We start from the raw sequence: 18,774 nt of genomic DNA, 5'->3' as shown, positions 1-18,774 counted from the left end.
TGAGAAACTTAAAATGTCAGTGGGAAGTAGATGGAGAGACTAGACAGTACCATTCATTTGGAATCGGTACTTTTGATTGGTGGAGACTCTTTCAAAAATGTTAGTTATGATATCTTTTCCTTTGATTACTTTTTAAATGCAATTTAAAGAAAATACTAAAACCAATTTTTGAAATCTCAATTATATTCTGTGCTTTAACTTGCCTCTTGAATTTTTAGTTTTTGGTTAGCGCGATTTCTCTAGCATACTTGTTTAATTTTATTATCAAATCTCTGTTAATAATGTCTTTTATATTGGTTAAAAAGCACCGCCTCTGAAACATTTGTAGTGCTTCACTTGTCTTGACACTTAATTATGAAAAATAAAGCAGCAGCATAAATGAACTTTTTTTTAAATTAAAGCTTTTTTTTTTTAATTATAGCTTTTTATTTACAAAACATGCATGGGAAATTTTTCAACATTGACCCTTACAAAACCTTGTATATTCCATGTTTTCCCCTCCTTGCAAGAGGATTAGCAAGTCATCCAATATATGTTAAACATGTTAAAATAGATGTTAGATCCAATATATGTATAAATACTTATATAATAATCTTGCTGCACAAAAACATCAGATCAAAAAGGGAAAAAATACAGAAAGACAACTCGACATGAGTGAAAATGCTATGTTGTTGTCTCTGGGTATAAATGGCTGAAATAAACATTTTCTTTTGGGAAATCTTATTGTATGATTCTTTGGTCTTTTATATATTGGCCCTAGCTATTAAGTGACTATAATGTTTTGTTTTGTTTTTTTCCTTGTATTTGAACTAAGACTCAGTAATTGGCAATGGAATTAATTTATTAACCACATATCTTCCTTTTCTCAGTTATATAAGTCACAATGCACAAAGAATTCCCCATGGATAGCAACAAGCAGACTATTAATACATTTCACATATGAGTTTACAGTTCTTACTGTAATCATAAAATTTTTGATTTTCTATAAGTGGCCTAACTTTCAGTTCCAAGTCACTAGATAGACATTTGAAGTTTGCCATTTTCTTTTTGATAACTATATAAGAATAATCTACCAGAAAAGTATCTCTTCTTTACTGTGTTCACTGTATAGGGTGCAACTCCTTTAAAATTTGTCATAAGGAAAAACATTGAATGTAACTTGAATAGATTGTGAATATCAAGTTATAAAAGGTTCTTTTGTAACTTTGTTCTCAACAGAATGTCAACTAGAGTTCTTTTAGCCACACTCTCCATTCCTATTACTCCAGAGCGTACTGATATTGCTCGACTTCTGGATATGGATGGCATCATAGTTGAAAAGCAACGTCGCCTTGCAACACTGTTAGGTCTCCAGGCTCCACCAACACGAATTGTTCTTATTAATGATATGGTAGGTATCAATTTGAGCCATTTGGACACTCTTAACTTTCAATGGATTTTTTTTTCCCCCTTATGGGGTAAATCCATTGATTCAGAATCATAGTAGAATTAAAAAGGGGAAAATGATTCTTTTTAACTAGAAAGTTTTTTTTTTTAATGCTATTTACAAAATCCTTTATATTTTGTAAATAGAGGAATTATATTGTAAGAGTTAATATGTAATACTTCCAATTATGGTATTTGATATAGTGGCAAGGGAAATGCCTATTTCTAACAGGGCCAAAGAATTGTGTAGGGAATTTCTTGTGGTACAATTTGAGTAGTGAATTTTAATCCTTGGTAACTGAAATGTGGTATTATTAAGTATGGTACTATAGTTTTGACATAGGGAAACTTTTTTTTTTTTTTAGTAGATATAAGATATTTATGTAATAAATATAAGAAATCAACAAGCAATTATCAAATGATTTTTTCGTTCCAAGCAGAGATTGTAAAGAAAGGCAAAATATATGGTCCTGACCCTCAAAGAACTCATATGCTAATAGGGGAGACAACATATACAGCACATAAACAGTAAAAATTAAATACGATAGACAGCAACAAGGTAGTTGTGTGTGGGGCAGGGGAGGAATGGAAAAGACTTTGGAGAAGGTAGAGTCAGAAGGAAGAGGTAAGGAAGGAGAACATTCTAGGATGAGTTAACAGATGGAAAAAGAAGTCATCATTGTCTAAATTGAATATTATGTTTTTAAGGTGATAAAAAATTTTTTATAGACTCAAATTTTTATTTTCTACAGATTAAGATACGCACATTTCATTGACCTGCTTTCATTTTATTGTGAGCAGTGTTATTTCTGATGTGCTATATGACTTGTAGAAGGTTAATTAGCAGCATAACTTGAAATAGTACTGCTGCCAGTCCCCTTCAAACAAGTAGTATTTTGAAGAAAAATGTAAACCTTAAAGATAAGGTGCTTTAGATGAAACTCTGAATTTCTTTATAGATGTCAACTTTTAGTATATTTTTTCAAGTTACATATAAAAACAATTTTCAGCATCCTTCTGAGTTTTGAGTTCTAGTTCTATCTTTCCCTTTCTTCTCCTTAAGATGGTAGGCACTTTAATAAAGCTTATGGGTACTGTCAAATAAGCAGTAATGTTTCTGTATTCATTTTGTGCACGTAAACTTGGACCAAAAAAGAAAAAAATAGTATGCTTTGGTTTTTATTCAGACACCATCAATTTTTTCTCTAGAGGGGGATAGCATTTTTTTCATCATGAGTGTTTAGGCATCATCTGGAATCATTGTATTTCTGAAAATTCAATCATTTGAAAAGTTCAATCATTTAGTTGTACATTGTACAATATCACTGATATTGTGTACGGTGTTATCCTGGTTCTGTTGTCTACTGTTCATCAATTCAAGTTAAGTCTTTTCAGATTTTTCTGAAATCATCCTTGGTTATCATTTCTTACAGCATAATAATTCATTGCAATAATTTACCATAATTTGTTTAGCCATTTCCCCATTGATGGGCACCCTCTTTAAGAGCTGCTATAAATATTCCTTTATAAACATCTACTCTAATATCTTAATTTTGAAAGAATTCTGATCATTTGTGAAGCTAAAGTAAAAACCTGTGGAACTTTATGGAAATTATCAATAAAAATGACTATAATTAGTGGATCATATGGAAATGACATTCTGGGTAACCAAGGTAAGATAATGCAACTTAGAAGAGGTCATGTAAAGTAAAAGTTAGTATTGTGAGAATCACAGGAAAAGGAGATGTCTAACTAGGAGTAATTATGTGATTGACACATTGGCCTTCTTGGGAAACTTTTCCTTTGAAATTCTGCTCTGGCTTATCTGAGAGAAATTACTGACACTTCAAACATTACTTTCCCATACTTAAGAGATGGCAATTGTCTGGAACTATAGTATTGGAACTTGGGAATAAATGAGTTTTCTTAAGCTGTGTAGTCATGACATAAAAGAAGACAATGCATGGAAGAATTAGCAACTGATTAAACCAGTTTGAGTGTTGGGAAGTAACTTACCTGACTTATATTTCTGAGAAGGGTTTGGACTGAGAACTTTATATAGGTATCTATCAAAGGAAATTGTTGAGTTAGAGAACCATTTTTGAGAACTTCATTGAGTGCATGCTGTAAGCATTCCTTTGGCTGCCCTTAATGATTTTTATTCTATTTCTATCTCACTTTGAACCTTACTCTCCCTACCACTGCACCAATTTTCATAAAACAGTAGTATTTTTTTTCCTTTTTGTCATGCTTTTTATTTTTCTTCCTCTTGACAAATTTATCCAACTATAGCACCATTGCTTGTTTCTTTGTCACTTCAGTTTTATATTAAAAAGCCTAATTTGTACTTTTTTACTTCCTCTACACAGAAAATTTTAGGAATGTTATAACTTTATTTTTATCAGGATATACTCAGTATGATTGAAGAGACTACTATTACCTTTTATATGCATAGTAATGCTAAAAAACACTGGAACAAGAAAGACTTGAACTTGATTCTTACCTTGTTCTCAAGGAGTTTAGAAACTTAAATTTACCAAATGAGTATTATATACTGTTGCAGTAATGTCAAGAGAGATAGCACTTAATTGTGGTTTAGAGCTGTGTCCGGGTCATATAGCGAAGATAGGACAAAGAAATAGGAAAGATAATTCATGCAGAGGAAATGGTTTGAAGTTGTAAACTACTTTGACCTGAGCTATATTGAAAGGTATTGGGATAGAATAGATTAATGAGAACATTGCTTAAGTAATTTAGAATTAATTCTGTTTTTCTTTGTTTTGTTAAGGTAATTGGGGTTAAGTGACTTGCCCAGGGTCACATAGCTAGGAAGTGTTAAGTGTCTGAGATCAGATTTGAACTCGGGTCCTCCCGATTTCAGTGTTGGTACTCTATCCACTGTGCCACCTACCTGCCCTTTAGAATTAATTCTGTATGTGGTGTCCATGGGAGATTTTGAACAGGGAAGAGATGTGATTGGTTGTGTTCTTTTCTTAAATAGTATTTTATATTTTTCCCCAGTTACATTGTCAAAGAAAATTTAGCATTCATTTTTAATAATATTGAGTTACCAAATTTTTTTCTCCTTTTCTCCGTCCCCTTTCCATCTCCAAAGATGGTAGGCAGTTTGATATAGTTATTTTCTATCATGTAAAACATATTTCCATATTAGTCACAATTGTGAAAGAAGCAGATCAAAAGGAGAAGAAAAAAAAAAGGGGGAATAAAGTAAGTGGAAAAAAATAAGCTTCAGTCTCCATTCTGTCAGTCCTTTTCTGGTTATGGGACAGTATTGTTGTGTTGCTGAGAAGAGCTGTGAGTTGATCATCACATATTATTGCTGATGGCTGTGTATAGTGTTTTCCTCATTTCACTTAACATCAGTTCATACAAGTCCTTAGTTTTTTTCTTTATTGTATAATAATATTCCATATTCATATAACACAGCTTGTTCAGCCATTCCCTAATTGATGAGTATCCCTCAATTTCATATATTTTCCCACCATGAAAAGGGTTGCTATATTTTATATAAAATTATAATTAATAATTTTAAAATAAAATTAATATAATTAATTTTATTTTATATAAATATTTTCATATAGATCCTTTTCCCTTTTTTATGACCTCTTTGGGTATGATTAGATTTTTAGGCTTAGCTGTTGTGTGCTAGATTGATTTATTGAAGGTTGTTGGATCAAATATGCAGTGGCTCTGGGTGGGAGGACCTGACTTAGGGAAGGTATTATAGTGATCAAAGTTTGAGTTGAGGAATGCGATTAGAAATAATTGATGTAAAAGGATGATAGTAAATTTTAGCAGAGCCACTAACACTTGTAACTTGGGCTAGTATTCAAGAAGTGAATGTCAGAAAATAGAAGTTAATGTATAAAGGAGGACTAAAATTACATGAAGAAATAAGTGATCGAGAGAATTCTTTTTGACTTGGCCATTTCTTGTCTATTTAAGAATCAATAAGCTGTCAAAACCATTATTGTGGTTAAATTATTTCTTTGAATTTTTTAATTCTTTTAATTTGTGATTAGTTTAAATGGGTGATCATTAATAAGGAAATTTATTTTCCTATTCTCCTAAAATTGGAGAAAACCTCCAGTTTTAAGTCTACTTCAGAATCCATTTAATGAGCTTTACCTGTATATTCAACTTTTCAAGATTGTCGCTATTATATATAGTGAATTATAGTTGTAGAGGTCTAAATCTTTTTCATTTTTTTAGTCCTGTGAAACTGGTTTTAGTTTATAGCCAGTATAAAATCGGTTACCTTTACATGTTATTAATAAACTATGGCATTTATATCTATTTTTTCACTGTTTATTCTAGGTTAGATTCAACGTATTACAATATGTTGTTCCAGAAGTGAAAGATCTTTATAATTGGCTGGAGGTGGAATTCAATCCACTAAAGCTTTGTGATCGGGTTACAAAGGTGAGTGTTCTTGTTGTGGAGATTTTTTAATAATTACATGATGGGAATTTTTAAAAATGGCTTACTTGACTTAATTAGAGGTTGGCTTAGAATTAACTATCTAGGAAGAATAAAAACTTCTTCCCAAGATGTATATGTCAACTTTAAATGGTGTGCTTCAATGGACTTAGTCTAAATTCCAGTGATTTTAAAAGAGATAAAATACTTATTATATGTTAAATAAAATTTTGGAGGTAAATTAAAAATATGACATAGCCATTCTTCCTTCAGAAAAAGATGAGCAAATTGGTAGTTTTGTCAAAACTTTGTTCTCATTTGTAAAAGGTTTCTGAAGTATTTTACTGTGATTTGATAATTATTGTATTTTAAGTATCTTTTTTAAGTTTGATTTAATTGAATTTTTTGCTTAATATTTTTGTAGGTTCTAAATTGGGTGAGAGATCAAGCTGAAAAAGAACCTGAATTACAACAATATGTTCCACAACTGCAAAACAACACTATTCTCCGACTTCTACAGCAGGTATAAATGCAAAATGAATATTTTATATCAGAATAAGGTAAAAAGATTAAATCCAAAATTATCTTGATATTATTCATATTTAAACATATTAAACAAAAAGCATTGTTGAGCTTTGCCTTTTTTTCCTTGTTGTTTTGTTTTTGATTGTTGCTGCCTCCAACAATCAAAATGTGGAAGTCCAAAAATATTGTTGGAGGCAGCATGGAAATCTCCCCCACCCCACCCCCAATCAGAAGACCTAGATATTTGACTCCTAACACTAACCCTTAGAGCTGTGGGTGAACTTCTCAGATACTTGCTCACTTGGTGAAATGGTTTGTAAGTCTCAGCAATATGTAAATGAGTTTTTGTTAGTATTTATTATATCTTTATGCACATTTCATTGACCTGCTTTCATTGTTCCAGGAAGCAGTGTTATTTCTGATGTGCTATACAATTTGTAGAAGGTTAATTAGCAGCACAACTTCATATAGTAATGCTGCCAGTCTCCTTCAAACAAATACAATACCAACCTAGGACTAGAGGAAAATTTCAAACAATGTTTCTTAACCCAGTTTTTCTAAAATAATTGATGTGACCACAAAGGTTTTTTCTGTTAATGTTTTATAGGATTAGAAAGAAAAAAATAATCATGTGTTCTTATGCAGGTGGCACAGATATATCAGAGCATTGAGTTCTCTCGTCTGACTTCTCTGGTTCCTTTTGTTGATGCTTTCCAACTGGAACGTGCTATTGTAGATGCAGCCAGACATTGTGATTTGCAAGTGAGTGCTATTGAAAAAAGGACCACAGAGGGAAAGGGAGAGGAATGTTATTCAGAATATTTATATGGATCTATTAGTACACTTACTATAGTAGCAATGCTACTATAAAAGAATCATAAGTTGTTGCATATAATTTAAATCATGATTATTAAACTTAAGATATGAATAACTATGATTTAATGTAATTTGTAAAGGTTCGTATTGATCATACTTCAAGAACATTAAGTTTTGGATCTGATTTGAATTATTCTACTCGAGAAGATGCTCCAATTGGTCCTCATCTTCAAAGTATGCCATCTGAGCAGATAAGAAATCAGCTGACTGCTATGTCTTCCGTGCTTGCCAAGGCATTGGAAGTTATTAAACCTGCTCATGTTTTGGTATGTATCTTTTAGATAATTTTAGCTAAACTTTTAGAAGAAAGTAAATGATACATTACACAAAGAATAGGATTATGAACTTTAGCAAACTATTTAGATGATGTTCACCAGAGAGCTGTTGGTCAAATCATCAGAATATCCATTTTACCTTTGTGGGTCTTTTTTTTTTTTTCTTATTTAACTTCTTCAGTACTCTTCAAAGACAACTTCTGAAAAATATTTGTTCCTTCTCTTTCATTTCAGGGTTAGCATTGTATCACAGCTCCTTCAAATTTGTAGGGTTTCTTTTTTTTTTTTTTTCCAGTGTAATTCTGAGTGAGCCTTTTTTTTGTCTTTTCATCAGAAATGCTAGAAATTCCTTTATTCTATTAAAGTCTATTTTTCCCTTGTTGGGATTATACTTGCCTTTATAGAGTAATTTTTTCTTGCTTTAAGACCAACTTTGTATGATGTGGTCCTTTGGTTATTAGTAAAAGCTTCTAAGTCTGGTGTGATTCTGTATTTCCTGGTACTTGAAGTTTTCAATACTGTAGCATTTTTCTTTGATATAAGAACACTGGATTGGCTAAGATATTCCTGGAACTTTACATTTTCAGTTCCTTTCATGAGGTAATTGATAGAGTTGCCCTTTGGTTCTAATAGATCTTGGCTTTGAAAAAAAAATTTTTTTTGCAGTCTAATTTTTTGAATTTGTAATGATTTTTTTTTCCTGATTCATGCTGAGTCATTGATTTCTCTTCTAGTTTTTAGGTAATAAGATTACTTGGATAATGTTTACACAATAATTTTCTAATTAATTCTTTCAAATTCTTTCCTTTATATCTTCTGTTTAATTTTTTTTTAATCTCTTCATTTTTTTCTAACTATTGTAGTCTTTATGGAAAATCCATTTTTACTTTGTTTCTCTTGGCAATATTAGACCATCATATTCCCAAGGATTTTAATCCTCTGTTTTTATTCCTGGGTCTTTGAAATTTGGGATGCTCACTGGTATCTCAGGTCAGAGTATTTGGGTCCCAAGAATTCCTGAGCCTGGAAGCCTTTGGGTTTATTTAATACTGCCACACTTCTCTGATCACTGCTTACTATGTTGCAGCTCTCCAGGGCTTATAGGATCCATGTACTAGAGCTTCTTGGGGGGAGCTTTCCATACTTGTGTCTTCCAGATACAGAGTTTTAGCATGTTCTAGGTGTGTCTGATGATAGGGTGCTGTCATGTACAGGTGCTGGCTTGGCTGGTAACCCTTAGAATTCTGGTGCAACTCTTCAAAGTTTCAGGAGTGGAAGAAATTATACTGAGATTTCTTATTTGTATTTCTTGATCATTATTCATCTGGTATCCCTTAATACTTTAGCTATAGTAAATTTGGGGGAGCTGAGTGGTCTGCCTTCTTGGAAGGCAACCATCTTGGAAGTTCCTCATGGAAAATTATGTGCACAAGCTAGATTTTAATAAAAAAATATTAAAAAGCTTTGCCATTCAGAAAATCCTTTCAAAATCTTGAGATATTGTAGTGACTTCGATTTTACCTTAAAACAGTAAAATTGTGACCCTAGGCAAATCACTTGACTTTTATAAAATGGTATTGTAAACCTGGTTTATCAAGTTGTTAAGATTAAATGCATATATGAAAAGCTCTTTACAAGCCTTAAGGAACCACACAATGTCTATTAATTGTATTATTTGCAGTTCTTTTTTTTTCTTTTATAATAGCAAGAAAAGGAAGAACAGCATCAGTTGGCTGTCACTGCTTATCTTAAAAATTCGAGAAAAGAACATCAGCGCATCTTGGCTCGCCGGCAGACAATTGAGGAGAGGAAGGAGCGGCTTGAGAGTTTGAATATTCAGCGTGAAAAAGAAGAGTTGGAGCAGCGCGAAGCAGAACTGCAGAAAGTGCGGAAAGCTGAGGAAGAACGACTCCGCCAGGAAGCCAAGGAAAGGGAAAAAGAACGCATCTTACAGGAGCATGAACAAATCAAAAAGAAGACTGTCCGTGAGCGACTTGAGCAAATTAAGAAAACAGAACTTGGTGCCAAAGCTTTCAAAGATATCGATATTGAGGTGTGTCTTATAAATCAAACTTGTAGTTTTTTTGTTTTTTTTTTTTTTTTTTTTGAGAAAATTCAGTAATAACTAATTTTTTTTTCTTTTTATTTCATTTAAAAATGCTTTCCAAATTTATTTCTGCTGAGGCAGTTGGGGTTAAATGACTTGCCCAGGATCACACAGCTAGGAAGTGTTAAGTGTGTGAGACCATATTTTAACTCGGGTCCTCCTGACTTCAAGGCTGGTGCTCTGTCCATTGCACCACCTAGCTGTCCCCATGCTTTCCTAGTTTAAAAGGAGTAGAAATAGTTATCAAAATATATTTGTTGCTTTAAAAAAAAAAAAAAAGTGAAACTTATTGCAAAAACACAACTTTATAACCAGTGTAATTGTTTTCTTTATACATTTCTTAGATAATTATTCATTTATATTTATTTCTATTAGGACCTTGAAGAATTGGATCCAGATTTCATTATGGCCAAGCAGGTTGAACAACTAGAGAAAGAAAAGAAAGAACTTCAGGAACGCCTGAAAAACCAGGAGAAAAAGGTGGCAGAAGAGGAGGGGTGGTTAACATTAATGTGCCAACTTTGAAGTATTTATTTCATATATTCTATAGCAATTCTTATTTTATTTAGATTGACTACTTTGAAAGAGCAAAACGATTAGAAGAAATACCTCTTATAAAGAGTGCCTATGAAGAACAGAGAGTTAAAGATATGGACCTTTGGGAACAACAGGAAGAAGAAAGAGTAAGTTTTTTACACTAATGCTATAGTTTCTACTCTTAAGTAAGTGCAATGTTAAGGGCCAAGGTTTCAGAATTGACAACTCCAAGATAGTTGCATTTCTTTGTTTGGAGTGTGTTATAGAAATGTTCCAAAGATACTCAAAAACATTTATATTTAAAGATCTTGGTCACCCTTTCTGTTGTAGGCTGAGACCTTAAGTTGGAACTTAGAAACACAGGCAACATCTGGTTTTGCTGTTTTGGTCCCTATGATGCTTTACCTGCTTCTCTAAAGCTTGAAGTTCTTATTTTTTCTTGTCATGGACTTCTTTTTTTTTTTTTTTTTTTTAACATGACCAAACCATTATTTTGCTGTACAAAAAGAATCAGACTCTGAAATATTGTACAATTAGCTTGTGAAGGAAATCAAAAATGGGCATAAATATAGGGATTGGGAATTCAATGTAATGGTTTTTAGTCATCACCCAGAGTTCTTTCTGGGCGTAGCTGGTTCAGTTCATTACTGTTCCATTGGAAATGATTTGGTTGATCTCCTTGCTGAGGATGGCCAGGTCCATCAGAACTGGTCATCATATAGTATTGTTGTTGAAGTATATAATGATCTCCTGGTCCTGCTTATTTCACTCAGCATCAGTTTGTGTAAGTCTCTCCAGGCCTTTCTGAAATCATCCTGTTGGTCATTTCTTACAGAACAATAATATTCCATAATATTCATATACCACAATTTATTCAGCCATTCTCCAACTGATGGGCATCCATTCAGTTTCCAGTTTCTAGCCACTACAAAGAGGGCTGCATGGACTTCTTTTTTATGTCAACCTGGTGAAACCCATGAGCCTGGACTCCCTTTTCAAAATAACGCTCTTAATTAAGTGTATAAAAATTTTTTGGCTACAGTGGAAACTTGTTTTGAAATGCAGGATATTTTGAAAGGCAACAAATCTAATTCATTATTTGAACAATAGAAAGTTTTCATCCTGTATGTGGATTGTTGCATTGATTTCTTTGGTTAGCTATCTGTTTCATTAAGGGGTCTGGTAGTAATCTTCACTTTAGAATTAGCAAACAACAAAGCAAGTTTGTGGATCCAGGTTAAGAACTCTTGCTCTAAATTGAGCCTCTTTGATACTTAACAGATATTTGAGTCTTCACATTCCATTATACTTTGTTTCTTCTGATGTTGAAATAACCTTTTCTGTCTTTTTGACCTTTGGGAGCTTTTTTAAAGAGGAAAATCCAATACACCTCAGAATTCTTAATTGCCAGTTGTTAGCTATTTAGAAATCATCATTACGTGGGTATTCTTCAGGTATAATTCTTTAAGCCTTCTGATAGTCTCAAAGGTGGTCTTGGGCATCATTGGTTTGCTATTCTCCAAGTTTGCAGAAAAATAAGTAATGTAGGATTTAGTTTTAATGATCCTACCCTAATAAAATTGTGGGGATCCAGGAGGATTGAAAAATAAGCTCCTTTATTCTTGGTGGTACTACAGAAATTAGCTAATTGGAAATACACTTGTGGTGGTTCTCTTATTTTGCAGTTTTACAAACCTTGTATTTGAGAAAAATATCTAATAGTATTGCTAGTTACAATTAAAATTCTAATAGGTCAAGAGGAAAATTATATTAACACTCCTATATGGTGGTCCTAGGTTTATATGTGTTTACTTGTTAGTTAACAGTAGTTATGACTTCTGTTTTTTAAAGAACCAATTTAGAATGCGTTTATGTTTTAATACTAAAATTAGAATGAGGTTTTTTTTTTTTTTTGTTTTTGTTTTTTTGTTTTGGTATTTTTTGGAACTAACAGTGGATATATATTTTACAGATTACTACTATGCAACTGGAACGCGAAAAAGCCCTTGAACATAAGAATCGAATGTCAAGAATGCTGGAAGATAGAGATTTATTTGTAGAGAGACTCAAGGCAGCAAGACAATCTGTTTATGAGGTAACCAACTTAATGGCCTTTTCATTGAAGAACCCCTTACACCCTCTGCAGTATCTCTGTAGACTTGTGATTTCATTCACATGTGTACTCCTCACGCTGGTCCAGATTGCCAACCATCTGCTATTCCATATCTTCTCCCCATATCATCTTAACTTAGTCATTTCTTATACCTGTCCTATAAATTATCCATAGGAAGTTTTGCCCCTGAAGGCAATTTTCTGGATTTCTTGAACATTTTGGGGGTACCAGCTCAACACTTATGGTTAACTAACCATTTTTATTGTTAAATGATTACCAACCTATTTTTTTTTTTTTTTCAGATTACTCTTTTCCTAGATTGTCTTCATCATGCTAGTTTTTGTGAACCATGGTATTATTAGTAATGTGGAGCAGTTAACTTAGGCCTGCCATAATTCATTGTTAATCTTTGGGTCAGTTAAAAGTCATCATCAAAATCTTGGTGATGAAAAGTGTTCAGGAAGTAGTTTGGCATCATTAATATTGCCAAGTATGTTTTCCAAATGTGGTTTGTCTTGCTCAGCAGTTCTGAAAACTAGCTACAGTGTTTCTATAATATATAATGCAGGAATTAGCAGAAGATTTCCTTTCCATCAATTCATTATTTGAACAAAAGGAATTTAACATACTGTATGTCAATTGTTGAGTTGATCTCTTTAGTTGATCATTGAGGAGGCCATTAATGGACCTGGTAGTGATTTTCACCTTGTTGGAATTAGCAGCATGATGTTGAAGTATTTTAAGGATCTGGATATGATTAAAGAATCTTTTTTCAGTTGGACTCTTTAGGGCAGGGGGTCCTCAAACTTTTAAAATAGGGAGCCAGTTCACTGTCCCTCAGACTGTTGGAGGGCCGGACTATAGTAAAAACAAAAACTTTGTTTTGTGGGCTTTTAAATAAAGAAACTTCATAGCTTTGGGTGAGGAGGATAATCATCCTCAGCTGCCGCATCTGGCCCATGATAGTTTGAGGACCCCTGCTTTTAGGGTATTCTTCCTGACAGTATCCTTTTAGTACATGATCTCTTCTGAGTTGAGTCAATGAAATAGTGGATCCATTACTATCTATATTCCTGCTAACCATTAATGGGGGGAAGAGAGGAGTAGGACCTTAAGCTGTTGAATGTTAGTGGTATTGTTAACAATTGTTAACAATTCTGTTCATTAATAGAACTTAGCATTTATATACATGTATGTTTCTTCATATTGTTTACAAATAGACATGTGTAAGTGAAAGAAGAAAGGTAAAAAGGATGCTTAATTGCAAATATAGTTCTGCACAGCAAATGGCAAGGGCTGGTCTATAGCACATTCTTATTGTTCGGGTTCTTCTAAAAAGGTTTTCATTTTTTTCATACATTGCAGGAAAAACTTAAACAGTTTGAAGAAAGACTGGCGGAAGAAAGACGTAATCGCTTGGAAGAACGGAAGAAACAGCGCAAGGAGGAACGCCGTGTGACTTACTACCGGGAAAAGGAAGAGGAGGAGCAGCGCCTGGCTGAAGAGCAGATGCTCAAAGGTAGAGGAGTAAGGTTGAGCTAGATACTGAGGAGGAATCTAATTGAAAGCACATCAAAAATATTTAATTGTCTATCCAAAGCTTTTTCTTGCAAACTGATCATAAGCAAATCATCTCTTGAATCTGTTATTTCATTCATAAAATGAGGAGCCTGAGTTGCAAATAAAGTCTGGCTCCTTAATGTGGAGAAGATGCTTTATTTTGGGGGTAGTCAGATTGTTGTCTTAATTTAAGTATTAGAAAGCAAATGTAGCTTCTCCCCCTCACTCCTTTGCGCCCTTCCCTTTTATACTTCTATTAAGATTATTATGTTCTATATGAGAATTCTGTGGCATCCATTGCACTTAAGTAGGGCAATTTGCAATAGAAATATGTAGCAAAATTGTGTCAGAATTAGAAAGCCATAGGAAAAATGTGGAAGGATGACATTTTTAAACGAGTTAAAATTTCACAAATTGTTGCAGAGCGTGAAGAGAGGGAGCGTGCTGAACGTGAAAAACGTGAGGAAGAACAACGAGAATATCAGGAGCATGTCAAGAAACTAGAAGAAGTTGAAAGGAAAAAACGCCAGAGAGAGATGGAAATTGAAGAAAGAGAACGTCGTCGAGAAGAAGAGAGGAGGATAGCTGATGATTCACTTTCCAGAAAGGTTAGCATGAAAGTAGCCACTGTTCTTCCCCCCCCCTCCCCTCATCTCAGTATTCTTCAGAAACATTTATGTGCTGGTTTGACCTGTTATTTCATCACAGAAGTCAAGCATTCCCTGAAAGACAAATTTAGTAAGTAGATGAAAAATATAGCTTTGGCTCGTCAATTGATGATATATTAACTGATACCTGTATGTTTGTCTTGGGTTAAAAGTGAACTTTAAACTCATTTAACTACAATTAGTCTGTAGAAGTCATTCACAATAAGAATGTTTTCCTAGAGTTTGTGAAGGGTATCCATTTAATTTGTGACCCTTTTCCTTGCAAAGGCAAGCTCCCCTCTACATGCACAAATGATCTCATTCCATCCCCACCCTCTTTCAAGTAATCTTTAATGGTGTACTGTGTATTGGCTCCTTGCATCCTGCCCACACATTTTTCCGTGTCTCCCCTGTTCTCAAACCTTTGCTTTCTCTGTCTGCCCCCTTAGCTATTGCTGAGTCTCTCTTCCCTTTTGTGACTAAATTTCTTGAAAATGATGAAATTCTCTCCTACTTTTTCCTCACTCTGAACTTTCAACAAACCTTCATTGTTCAATTGGAACTACTTTCCAAATCCAATGGCTTTTTCTTAATTCTCATAATCTCTCTGCAGCATTTTTGGGCTTCTGGTTAGCCTTTTATTCTCTTCTAAGTTTTTGTGACAGTACTCCTGTTTCCTTTGCTGAATCTTTGTTTCATACCTCCTTATTCTGGGTTCTCATTTATTCATCTCATCAGCTCCTGTAATTTGTTACCATCTTTTTGCAGATGATTGTCACAATCATGTGACCTCACTACTGTCTTTCAAAGTCATATCTCCAATTGCTTGGTTTAGACTACCTAGCTGTGTCCAAACTGATCACATCATCTTTCCCTCAAACTCTTTTAACTTTAATGTTTCTGTTGAAGGTCCCACCATCCTTTTTGCCACTCAAGCTCAAAACTTTATGTCATACTTAACTCATCACTCTCATTCACCATACATCTGCTATCTTACACCCCTTTGTTGCTTACATCCTGGTACAGTTCTCATTCCTCTACCAATGCAGGGACTGTATGGTGGGTCTCCCTTTTTCCAATCCATTCTTCTGCCAAAGTGTTCTTCTTAAACTGAAACTTTCACTATCTTACCCTTCATTTTGATAATTTCTACTGGTTTCCTATGGCTTTCAAATCTCTATTTGGCTCTTTGTCTTTTACACCAACTTTTGTGGAGATGGCCAGTCTACTGGTGCTATATTTTGTATATTTTGGACTTTTTTAAACTGACTCTTTCTCTTCCCTCTCCCTTTTTTCTTTGTTCAAAATCCTTTCATTCTATATTTATAAATCTAAATTTATAAATAGTGGCTTTCAGGATGGGGAAGGAAGGAAAGAAGGATAAAGTTTAGAACTTAAAATATAACCAAAAAAGGTATTGTGTCACATATTGCATGATTGTGTAAGAGGAAGAAAGATAACAGGGGGAAAACCAGTGTCATCATAAACAAAAGACATCAACAGAAACTTACCTAGAAAGAAAAAGGATTTCATAATCTATTCCTTTACTATACATCTTTGTCCTCCCTGTCTACTCTGGGGTGCAGTGACAATGACCTTGCTTTTACTAGCTGTCCCCTATACTTAGAATGATTTTCCCTCCTCACTTCTATTTTCTAGCTTCCCTGAAGACTTATCTAAATTTCTACCTTGTGCAAAAAATCTATTCCAGTCTTTCTTAATCTTACTACCTTCTGCCTAAGCCCACATGCAATATATTTATATATCTTGTTTTACTTTTTTGCCTTTACAATGTGAAGGCAGGGACTGTTTTGTCCCCATGCTTACCCTAACCCTAGTGCTTAAATGCTAGTTCACTGACTGAAATTCTGTACCCTGAAAATTGGACAAAAATTTAAAAGAACATAAGTTACTCATTTTAGAGGTGCTTTAATTTTTTAAAGTATTTTTTCTTTTAAATTTCTAAAATTTAGAAGGAAACATTATAAAGAAAACCATGTAGTTTGAGAATTGTTAAATACTTTTATTAAACTAATTGTTTATAACAGACAAATTGAAAAAGACTTGCATATGTGTTTCTGATAATTTATTTTGATTGGCATAGGATACTCGTTGGGGTGATAGAGATTCTGAGAGCACTTGGAGAAGAGGTCCTGAAGTAGAATCAGAATGGAGACGACCACCAGAAAAGTAAGTATACTTGAGGGAAATTGAATTGAGTATTCACTAGTTTGTTGTTGTTTTTGTTAGTAGTATTTGAAGATAAGGGCATGATTTTTTTTTTTTTAGATGCCAAATGGTGAAGTATGCATATAGTGATCTCTTAATATTGGCAATGCACTCCAATGTTGGCTGTCACCTTCCTAGTTTCTAACTTGTTAATTCTGAGATTTTTTTTTTTCTTCCTATAATCAATGAGTAATAACATAGGTATATTGTAAACCTGGTAGAATTAATAGTTTGATCCTTCTCTTCCCCCCCCCCCCTTTTTTTTTTTTTTTTTTTTGAATACTTCCTTAAAAGGTGCTTCTATACAAATTTTATACAAAGCAAGCTAGGTTATTGATCAAATTTGTTTCCATCATGTCCCGTTCTCCATCACTTTTTTTTTTTTTTTTCTGGCAAGAATACTGTGATGGTTTATCATTTCCTTCTTCAGCTCATTTTACTTAATGAGGAACTGAGATAAACAGGGATAAATGATTTACTTGCCTTGGATCATACAGCTAATAATCATCTAATTTGAAGTCAAGTCTTCCTCATTCTAAGCCAAGAGCTCTATTCACTAAGCCATCTAGCTGCTAGTTGATCAGAGGATTTAAAGTTGTGTCTTCATTTTGTTTTTATAAATAAAAGACTTAATTTGCTAGTATCTTACTCAGACGTTATAGTTCCAAATTGAAACTTGGATTCAGAAAATTATTTTAAAACAAGTGAAACTTAACTTGCATTCTGGAGTGATTCTGTGCAGATGTCCTTGAAACAGTGTTTTGTTTAATTCTGAAGAATTTTAATTTGTAATTTCACAGGGAATGGCGCCGGGGAGAAGGTCGTGATGAGGAGAGGTCTCTTCGAAGAGATGAGGACCGACCAAGACGTGCAGCAGATGATGAAGAGAGAGACTCTCTAAGAACAGATGAAGACCGCATTCCACGACGTGGTATGGATGATGATAGGCCCCTTCGACGTGGTGCTGATGATGACAGATTCCCTCGTCGTGGGGCTGATGATGACAGAGTTTGGCGTAATACAGAAGATGATCGACCTCCCAGACGGAGTTTGGATGAAGACAGGGGAACATGGCGTTCTGCGGATGATGATAGACCGCCTAGGCGAGGACTAGATGATGATAGAGGAAGTTGGCGAACAGCTGATGAGGACAGGGGTCCCAGGCGTGGAATTGAGGATGATAGAGGACCTAGGCGTGGTCTTGATGAGGAAAAGTCATCTTGGCGCAACGCAGATGATGATAGGGGTCCTAGACGTGGCATGGATGACGATAGGGGTCCTAGACGTGGCATGGATGATGATAGGGGTCCTAGGCGTGGCATGGATGATGATAGGGGTCCAAGGCGTGGCATGGATGACGATAGGGGTCCAAGGCGTAGCATGGATGATGATAGAGGACCTCGGAGAAATGCAGATGATGATAGAATTTCCAGGCGTGGAGATGATGATAGGGGAACTTGGCGTAATATGGATGATGATAGACTCTCTAGACGTGGTGAAGATGACCGAATTCCCAGGCGTGGTGAAGATTCAAGACCCGGTCTTTGGAGACCAGTTGGCAAGCCAGGTAAAATTCAGATCTTTTTGGTTTGGTTGCTTGTGATCTACTCAGTGTGAGGGGGAAGTTAGTTTATAAAAGATGTGGAGATTATCTGGATTTCATTACTTGTTCTACTAGTCATGATTTAAATAGTTAAAAGTGGTCATTTAAAAAATCCTTGTCCCTGCTTTTACATACCCATACCCATCTAAATTATGCTTTATGTTAAACAGCATGCTCACTAGATACTTTCTATCTTCAAATAATTTATACCAAGAGAGAAAGTTTACATGTTAAATAAATTAAGATGGAATCATGGATTTTTAGAGTTGGAAGAGACCTTAAGAGGTTATCTGATTTAATGCCCTCATAAGTGATTTGCCCCTTGTTACACAGAAAAGTGTAACATTTTAAATAAAACAAGATTTTCAAACTCAGGATGTTAAAAACTAGTTTACTTAGAACAATAAAATTTGAGTTTTGATTGAATAGATGCTTAT

The 18,774-nt window shown here is 34.2% G+C and overlaps 1 protein-coding gene and 2 non-coding genes across 3 annotated transcripts in view; all 3 read left to right on the top strand.

Moving 5' to 3' along the window:
• Positions 1 to 18,774, top strand: part of EIF3A (eukaryotic translation initiation factor 3 subunit A) — a 39,851-nt gene that overhangs the window by 17,676 nt on the left and 3,401 nt on the right. Inside the window, exons 7-19 of the mRNA XM_031955940.1 lie at positions 1,219 to 1,390; positions 5,764 to 5,868; positions 6,290 to 6,388; positions 7,036 to 7,152; positions 7,347 to 7,532; positions 9,247 to 9,594; positions 10,024 to 10,128; positions 10,218 to 10,331; positions 12,158 to 12,280; positions 13,664 to 13,817; positions 14,282 to 14,466; positions 16,610 to 16,695; positions 17,535 to 18,301. Of these exons, the coding sequence (XP_031811800.1) occupies positions 1,219 to 1,390; positions 5,764 to 5,868; positions 6,290 to 6,388; positions 7,036 to 7,152; positions 7,347 to 7,532; positions 9,247 to 9,594; positions 10,024 to 10,128; positions 10,218 to 10,331; positions 12,158 to 12,280; positions 13,664 to 13,817; positions 14,282 to 14,466; positions 16,610 to 16,695; positions 17,535 to 18,301 (2,561 nt within the window). The remainder of the gene's footprint in view (positions 1 to 1,218; positions 1,391 to 5,763; positions 5,869 to 6,289; positions 6,389 to 7,035; positions 7,153 to 7,346; positions 7,533 to 9,246; positions 9,595 to 10,023; positions 10,129 to 10,217; positions 10,332 to 12,157; positions 12,281 to 13,663; positions 13,818 to 14,281; positions 14,467 to 16,609; positions 16,696 to 17,534; positions 18,302 to 18,774) is intronic.
• LOC111718945 lies at positions 2,186 to 2,315 on the top strand. The gene has a single exon (XR_002769299.1). It is a non-coding gene; the product is annotated as a small nucleolar RNA SNORA19 (small nucleolar RNA).
• On the top strand, positions 6,759 to 6,889 carry LOC111718942. Its single transcript, XR_002769298.1, has one exon. It is a non-coding gene; the product is annotated as a small nucleolar RNA SNORA19 (small nucleolar RNA).

This window comes from Sarcophilus harrisii, chromosome 2 (assembly GCF_902635505.1).
Source record: "Sarcophilus harrisii chromosome 2, mSarHar1.11, whole genome shotgun sequence".
NCBI classification, from domain to species: domain Eukaryota; kingdom Metazoa; phylum Chordata; class Mammalia; order Dasyuromorphia; family Dasyuridae; genus Sarcophilus; species Sarcophilus harrisii.
Note: the sequence above shows the minus strand (reverse complement) of the source record. Positions and strands in the feature narration are given on the sequence as shown.